We start from the raw sequence: 8,552 nt of genomic DNA on the forward strand, positions 1-8,552 counted from the left end.
TAGTCACGCTGACTTCATTATCTAGATCCTTACAGGCTTTAGTTACTACCTCCTTACTGTCCACTGACCTCCTCATTTGGTTCCCATCCCCCTGCCACATTAGTTTAAACCCTCCCCAACAGCGTTAGCAAAAGCACCCCCAAGGACATCGGTTCCAGTCCGGCCCAGGTGTACACCGTCCAATTTGTAATCGTCCCACCTCCCCCAGAACCGGCCCCAATGTCCCAAAAATCTGAACCCCTCCCTCCTGCACCATCTCTCAAGCCACGCATTCATCCTGACTATTCTTTCATTTGTACTCTGACTATCAAGTGGCACTGGTAGCAATCCTGAGACTACTACCTCTGAGGTCCTACTTTTTAACTTGGCTCCTAACTCCCTAAATTCTGCTTGTAGGACCTCATCCCGTTTTTTACCTATATCATTGGTGCCTATGTGCACAACGACAACTGGCTGTTCACCCTCCCCCTTCAGAATGTTCTGCAGTCGATCTGAGACATCCCTGACCCGTGCACCTGGGAGGCAACATACCACCCGGAAGTCTCGTTTTCGACCACAGAACCACATATCTACTCCCCTTACAATTGAATCCACTATGACTATAGCCCTTCCACTCTTTTTCCCGCCCTTCCGAACAGCAGAGCCAGCCACGGTGCCATGAACCTGGCTACTGCTGCCTTCCCCTGGTGAGCATCAGTATCCAAAACAGTATACCTGTTGTGGAGGGAGATGACCACAGGGGACACCTGCGCTGCCTTCCTGCTCTTTCTCTGCCTTTTGGTCACCCATTCCCTTTCTCCCTCAGCAATCCCAATCTGCGGTGTGACCAATTTGCTAAACGTGCTATCCACGACCTCCTCAGCATCGTGGATGCTCCAAAGTGAGTCCACCCGCAGCTCCAGAGCCGTCATGTGGTTTAACAAGAGCTGCAGCTGGACACACTTCCTGCACGTGAAGGAGTCAGGGACATCAGCCGTGTCCCTGAGCTCCCACATTGAGCAAGAGGAGCATAACATGAAGGCATACTTAACTGACTTGTACTCGACCAGGACTTGTTTAGCCCTTCTCATGGAAGGGAGCAAATTGGGCCAAATATACCTTGCATAAAGTGGTGATTCACTACAGTCAAAGTTCACAAATGCACTAAAGGATTGGAGTAGACTAGCGCTGCTCGTTTAAGATAATAAGCAGGTAAAACACGGCACAATCCGTGAGAAGACGGAGAGAATGATAGGATCCAGAATCTGTAACTAGACACTATCACCAGTTAGGAATTCACTAAACGGTAGGCTCCCTTGGTGAGAGAATCACCGTCCAACAGTGATAAAGCCCTGAAATTTAGTGATGCGATAATGACGCACAAACGCTTGATCTGATGGTTTCAAATCTGTCTTCTTTTTCATTGTGCGGAGAAATTAACCTTTTATTTTAAATTGTGGAAAAATCACTTCTCGATAATGTCCAGGACTCTGCGTTTAATTGTGACTGGCGATTGTTGCTATATTGCCCACATTACAACAGTGATTCCTTTCTGTATAACAGACATATTCCGACTGGTATCAGCAACTGGAATAGATGCTTCAGTGAAGACACTGAAACTTCGGTGTCAGTTTCCATCAGACACTCCTTGAAGGCACGGAGTGTCTGATGGAAGCTGAAAATTACGCTTGTGTTTAAGATCTTAACTTTCTTTTGTTTAGCTTCTTGTTTGAGTTTTTTTATTTATTGTTCCTCTCTAATGGAAGCAAATTTGTTCAATCTTCTGTTTGATGATACTGGGCTAACCCAGTGTATTTTATAGTTTTAGTAAGAAACGACATTTGTGGAAATTCTTCTTAGGATTGCGGGACTCATATGAGTCTAAGAGGGTGCAGCATTAACCTAGTCTTTGGGGAAGTTTCTAATTGGAAATTTCGCTGTTACTGTCAAAAATCTTGGAGTGGAAGCTGTTGACTTCACCTGTTTGTTCAGTGTCTATAAATAAGCACAGGCAGCATGGGACCCACTTTTCTGACCCAATTAGCTTTTTTATCCTATAAAGAATGGAGATCCTCTCAATGTGTCAATCGGAGAATTTCTTTCAGCACCAACAACAAACATCGAATCATCGACTCTTACCGAAAGGGAAAATAATGTCTCTTCCTTTTCTGATAAAGCTCAAGATTCTTTGGGCGCTTTATGATATAGAAAGGATTTACTACCCCATCTTGGCTGGGATTGGTGTGCCGGGTATGTTATAACTGGGACTGGTAATTCAGTAAATGATATTTAAGAGTATATCTTAGTCCACGCATCCAGATCTTTATTGTGTTACTTTCTCTCTATTACACCACTTCAGAATTAGGGCAGTGAATACATGTGAAAGACACTTCAATGGCTGTGAAGTGCTTCTCGATATATGGAATTTGTGATTAGTATCTAAAGCTGAGAGTTCCTCTTTCCTTCCTTCTTGTGTATGTCTTTCTTCTTTTCCTTCTGTCTTTCTCTCTTTATATTGTTCTTTCTATCTTTGGTGGTAACCTGTGTTCCATAGCTATGAACTCTCATTCACTAATATCAATTTAATGGCCATTATTCGATCCATTTCAGATAATATCAATATCCCAGTGTTCCTTCAGACTATGGAAGCCATATTACTGGCTCATTGACCGAACTAAAAGTGTACATTTATCTGAAAATTCTGAGACCAAGTGTTAGATGAGAAAAATGCTCTAATACTTCACCATATTTCAAATTCAGCTGCTTTCAGTTCATTATTTCGTTGACTAAATCAGTGCTAACAGATTAATGACAAGAGCAATGATGCTTCCGATATCTCGCATTCTATCAATTCCTCCCCGTCGTTTGTTTCGCTGTCTTGGGAGATTTTTCTTAGAATTTTAAGTTTGAGTTACTGTTTATTATTATTCATCTCATTTAATTGTTGTTTTTTTTAAATTACGAATGATTAATGTACATGTGACTCTGAAAATCTAATTACCAGGAAGTGAGGCATTTCTGTAACTTGGCATTGATCTACCATCGGGATACAGGAACTGAGCATCAGACTGGGCATCACGTTAAATGAACAAAACAAACAGGAATTCAATATTTAATATTTTGCAACCGGAGCAAAAATGTGGAACAATCACATGACAGCCTTTGGACGGGAAGTTTTAATGTGTGCCTCTGTGCAAAAATGCTAACCGCCCTGAATAATTTACCACAGTCAATGTGTGAGTATGCAGAGTGGGTACTGTTAACTCACCATCCCATTCAGAGAGCACTATAGAGTGTCCAGTTCTCTTAGCTCCCTGGCGTTTTTTTTATCACCTCCCCACCCAGTACTATTGAGCAAAGTTACAGGTGGACCTTTCAACGATGATGGTAAGAATCAACTCTTTTCCCAGTAATAGTAGTGAAAATCTGGAACTTTATCCCACCCCCCAAAAGCCAATGAGACGAGGTGATTCTAATGTTTCAAAACTGAGACAGGTAAGTTTTCCATAGGCGAGGCTATTATGGAACCAAAGTATGTAGATGGAATTCAGATACAGATCAGTCGGGATCGAATTGATTGAAGGAAATGGTCCAAGTGGCTGAATGGTTTATTCCCCTTCCTGCCTTCCTATTTAAATGTAGCTCCGATTTCCAGTGTTTTTTTTGTTATTTGTATTTATATTTGACTTGTACTGCAGAGCAAGCTGTGTCCCTAGCCAAGCTGTTCCAGTACAGCTATAACACTATCATCGACCCAACGATGTGGAAAAGTGCCCAGGTATGTCTTATCCACAAAAATCAGGACAAATCCGATCGGGAACTTACCACCCCATCCGTCTCCACTCAATCACGAGAAAAGTGATGGAAGGTGGCGTCGACAGTGCTTTCAATCCTCACGGAAACAGCAATAACCTGCTCACCGATGCTGTGTTTGAATTCCACCGGGGCCAATCGCCACCTAACCTCATTACAACCTTGTTCAAAAGTGGACAAAACAGCAGAACTCAAGAGGTGGGAAGAGAGACATTGCCTTGCACACCAAGATAGCATTTGAGTGAGTGCTGCATCAAGGAGCCCTCGCTAAACTGAAGTCAATGGGCATCAAGAGGAAAACTCTCCACTGGTTGGAGTCATACCTAGCAAAAAGGAAAGTGGTTGTTGCTGCTTGAGGTCAATCATCTCAGCTCCAGGACATCACTGAAGGAGTTCCTCAGGGTAGTGTACTAGGCTCAACCATCTTCAGCTGCTTCATCAATGACCTTGCCTCCATCATAAGGTCAGAAGTGGGAATGTTTACGAATGATTCTGCAATGTTCTGCACAATCCACTATTCCTCAGATAATGAAGAATTCCCTGTCCATATGCAGCAAGACCTGGACAATATTTAGGCTCGTGATATTAAGTGGGAAGTAATATTTGTGCCACACAAGTGCCAGGCATTAACGATCTCCAATCACAGAGAATCTAACCATCCCCCTTTGACAATCAACAGCACTACCGAGGCCTAATCACCAACTGTCAACATCCTTCGGGTACCATTGACCAGAAACTGAACTGCAGCAGTTGCATTCATACTGTGGCTACAAGAGCAGGTCAGAGACTAGGAATTCTGCAGCGAATAATCCACTTCCTACCTTTCCAAAGCTTGTTCACCATCTACAAGGTACAAGTCAGGAGTGTGATGGAATACTCTCCGTTTTCTTAGATGATTGGTGCGCCAACAGCACTCAGGAAGCTCAACACCATCCAGGACAAAGCAGCTCACTTGATCAGCACCCCATCCACCATCTTCACTCCCTCATAACTGACGCACAGTGGTGGTGATGTGTACCATCTACAAGATGCACTGCAGCAATTCACAACATCTCCCGTGACAGCACCTTCCAGACCCGCGTCCTCTAACACCTAGAAGGGCAGGGACAGCAGACGCATGGGAACATCACCACCTGCAAGTTCCCCTCCAAGTCATACACCATTCTGACTTGGAAATATTTCACTATTCCTTTATTGTCACTGGATCAAAATCCCGGAATTCTCTCCCTGACACCAATGCAGGTGTACCTACACCAGATGGACCACAGCGGTTCAAGAAGGCAGCTCACCACCACCTTCTCAGGGACGATTAGGGATGGGCAATAAATGCTGCACATGGAGCGAGGCGCAAATCTCACTAAAGAATGAAATTAATCTAAAAACACATTCTGCTATTTAAACATGTTTCATTTGATCCCGTTGTGTCACTTGATTGCTAATTCATTACCGTTTTCTCGAATTACAAAACTTATTTTCAGGACATTTTGTCACAGGTGACGTCATTTCATTCCAACACTGGATGCAAAGGCAAGCTGCAGATTTCTTGACTCATTTCAGTTTAGTGCGAAACACGTTAATAACATCTTCCCTTATTGCGGTGTTTGGTGAATAGTTCTCTTTTCTCTCCTTGCTTACAGTTAACATGGTGACCATTGTGATCCTGTCTCGAAGAAAGTGCGGTCTCTCCAAATGTCTCACTCGCTATCTGGTTGCTATGGCAGCAGCAGACCTGTTGGTCATTATCCTCGATCTGATCCTAAGGCAGATTCCGATTGCTTATCGGAATGAATGTACTTTTCTTATTTATGTGAGAGTTTGTAATATCCACGCAGTCCTGCTTTACGCTGCCACAGACTGTTCTGTCTGGTTCACCGTCACTTTCACCTTTGATCGATTTGTGGCCATTTGTTGTCAGAAGATGAAAACTAAATATTGTACCGAGAAAACGGCCGCTGTGGTTCTCGGAACAGTGACTGTGCTGAGCTGTTTGAAGAACATTTTCTGGTATTTTCTGCACAGACGTCAATATTCACTTTCTAACAATCCCTGGTTTTGCTACGTGGCGTTAGCTGTATCTCGTTCGTTGGCCTGGGCTGTCGTTGAATTAATGCATTACATTTTAACACCTTTTGTCCCATTTATTTTGATTCTACTATTCAATGCACTGACGGTCAGAAACATTATAGTAGCTAACAGAGCCCGCAGGCGACTCCGGGGTGGGAGCAGTGGGGAGAGTCCCAGTGACCCAGAGATAGCGAATCGAAGAAAATCCATGATTTTACTGTTCGTTATATCGGCGAATTTCATCCTGTTATGGGTGGTGTTTATGGTGTGTTCCATTTTAAAACGGTTAGAATACTTGTGGTACATATATACTGTTCCTCTGCCCACATTTGTACCGGAAATAGGCTTCATGCTCCAACTCTTGAGTTGCTGCACCAACACGTTTATTTATGCAGTGACCCAAAGTAAATTCAGGCAGGAGTTGTGGAATGGAGTGAAATATCCTCTCGCTATGATAGTCAAATTTATCCGATGAACAGATCTCACATTTTCTAACACTGTTACGTATACCTGTGTTGTGTTCTGTAGAATTCACTGCCGGGTGTCTTTAATTCTCCGCATTTTCTGAAATATTTCACAAATTATTAAAATCTGAAATTAATTTGACGTAGTTCTGGAACATTTTCCCGAGGCATTCGTTATCAACAGACGCGTTTCCAACCAGAGGGTGGTTCACTGTGCACACAGATGCATCTGCGCACACATTCCAGGGGTATTTTGGGATTGAAAACCTGGTGGGAATTTTTTTCCCGAATACACCGCCAAGAGAGTCGCTGGGTGTTTAAATATTTCAGTGTTGACAAGTTTCTTTGATCTTTGCTTTCTTATGAAACAAGACAGTTTTAAAAGTTAGGACAGGATCAGGAAAAATGTCAAGGCAGCAGGAAAGAAAGGGGACTGGGAAGGATGTTGATCTCTGCACCGCCAGAGAGTAAAGGATCAATATTTCGACATTAAATTACCAGCACCCCTAGCTGTCTACCCCACACACCGCCTCCGAGTGTTCATCGAAATATGCGTTATAGTTTCCAAGCAATGTTTAAATGATTACACCGAACATATTGCATCATACTCAGTGTTCTATATCGTTTACCTGTTATTGAATAAAGCCGATTGAGTAATGAGCTGAAAGATGCTTTGCCCAGTGTTAACTTGCTGTTCCATTCTACAAATTGCAGGAGGACATATAGAAGTCTGGGTCAGATCAAAAGGGAAAGGTCCTCATCGAGTCATGGAGTTATACAGCACAGGAACAGGCCCTTCGGCCCATCGTGTCTGTGCCGGCCATCAAGCAGCTAACTATTCTAGTCCCATTTTCCAGCACTTGGCCCGTAGCCTTGTATGCTATGGTGTTTCAAGTGCTCATCTAAATACTTCTTAAATGTTGTGATGTTTCCTGCCTCTACCACCTCTTCAGGCAGTGCGTTCCAATTCCAACCACCCTCTGGGTGAAAAATATTGTTCCTCAAATCCCCTCCAAACCTCTTGCACATTACCTTAAATCTATGCCCCCTGGTTATTGACCCCTCCACTCAGAGAAAATGTTTCTTCCGATCTAACGTATCAATGCCCCTCATAATTTTGTATACCTCAATCATGTCCCCCCTTCAGCCTTCTCTGCTCTAAGGAAAACAGCCCTAGCCTTTTCAGTGTCTCTTCATAGCTGAAATGCTCCAGCCCAGGCAACATCCTGGTGAATCTCCTCTGCACCCTCTCCAGTGCAATCACATCCTTCCTATCGTGTGGTGACCGGAATTGGACGCAGTTCTTCCAGCTGTGGCCTAACTAGCGTCTGATACAGCTCCATCATCACCTCTCTGCTCTAATATTCCATGCCTCAGCTGATAAAGGCAAGTATCCAATATGCCTTTCTAACCATCTTATCTACCTGTGCTACTGCCTTCAGTGATCTATGGACAAAAACACCAAGGTCCCTCTGACCCTTCCTGATAAATCCTTCCTAAGCTGCGGTGTCCAGAACTGAGAGGTGCCAGGTGGAAAATACTATTGCGAACCAGGCTGAATGGAGAAGGTCCAGAGGGGAAGTTTTTATTTAAGAATTAGAATTAGAACATTACAGCGCAGTACAGGCCCTTCGGCCCTCGATGTTGCGCCGACCTGTGAAATCTTCTGACCTACACTATTCCATTTTCATCCATATGTCTATCCAATGACCACTTAAATGCCCTTAAAGTTGGCGAATCTACTACTGCTGCAGGCAGGGCGTTCCACGCCCTTACTACTCTCTGAGTAAAGAAACTACCTCTGACATCTGTCCTATATCTATCACCCCTCAACTTGAAGCTATGTCCCCTCGTGTTTGCCATCACCATCCGAGGAAAAAGACGCTCACTATCCACCCTATCTAACCCTCTGATTATCTTATATGTCTCTATTAAATCACCTCTCCTCCTCCTTCTCTCCAACGAAAACAACCTCAAGTCCCTCAGCCTTTCCTCGTAAGACCTTCCCTCCATACCAGGCAACATCCTAGTAAATCTCCTCTGCACCCTTTCCATAGCTTCCACATCCTTCTTATAATGCGGTGACCAGAACTGCACGCAATACTCCAGGTGCGGCCGCACCAGAGTTCTGTACAGCTGCAGCATGACCTCGTGGCTCCGAAACTCGAGCCCCTACGAATAAAAGCTAACACACCATATGCCTTCTTAACAGCCCTATTAATCTGGGTCGCA

General features: G+C 43.8%; 1 protein-coding gene across 1 annotated transcript; it reads left to right on the plus strand.

Annotated features, from left to right (window-relative positions):
• The first annotated feature begins 2,132 nt into the window (after positions 1–2,132).
• On the plus strand, positions 2,133–6,331 carry LOC137357487 (probable G-protein coupled receptor 139). Its single transcript, XM_068023835.1, has 2 exons — positions 2,133–2,229; positions 5,430–6,331. The coding sequence occupies exons 1-2, from the start codon at positions 2,133–2,135 to the stop codon at positions 6,329–6,331; spliced, it is 999 nt and encodes a 332-aa protein (XP_067879936.1).
• Positions 6,332–8,552: the final 2,221 nt, after the last annotated feature.

The sequence above is a fragment of the Heterodontus francisci genome, chromosome 48, assembly GCF_036365525.1.
Source record: "Heterodontus francisci isolate sHetFra1 chromosome 48, sHetFra1.hap1, whole genome shotgun sequence".
Lineage (NCBI taxonomy): Eukaryota > Metazoa > Chordata > Chondrichthyes > Heterodontiformes > Heterodontidae > Heterodontus > Heterodontus francisci.

What these genes read in the sequence shown, in the direction of transcription:
- LOC137357487 (XM_068023835.1), top strand. Translation starts at nt 2,133, where the DNA reads ATGTCTCTTCCTTTTCTGATAAAGCTCAAGATTCTTTGGGCGCTTTAT. An exon ending in GGCTGGGATTGGTGTGCCGG is followed by an intron (nt 2,230 to 5,429) that starts GTATGTTATAAC and finishes CCTTGCTTACAG; the next exon opens with TTAACATGGTGACCATTGTG.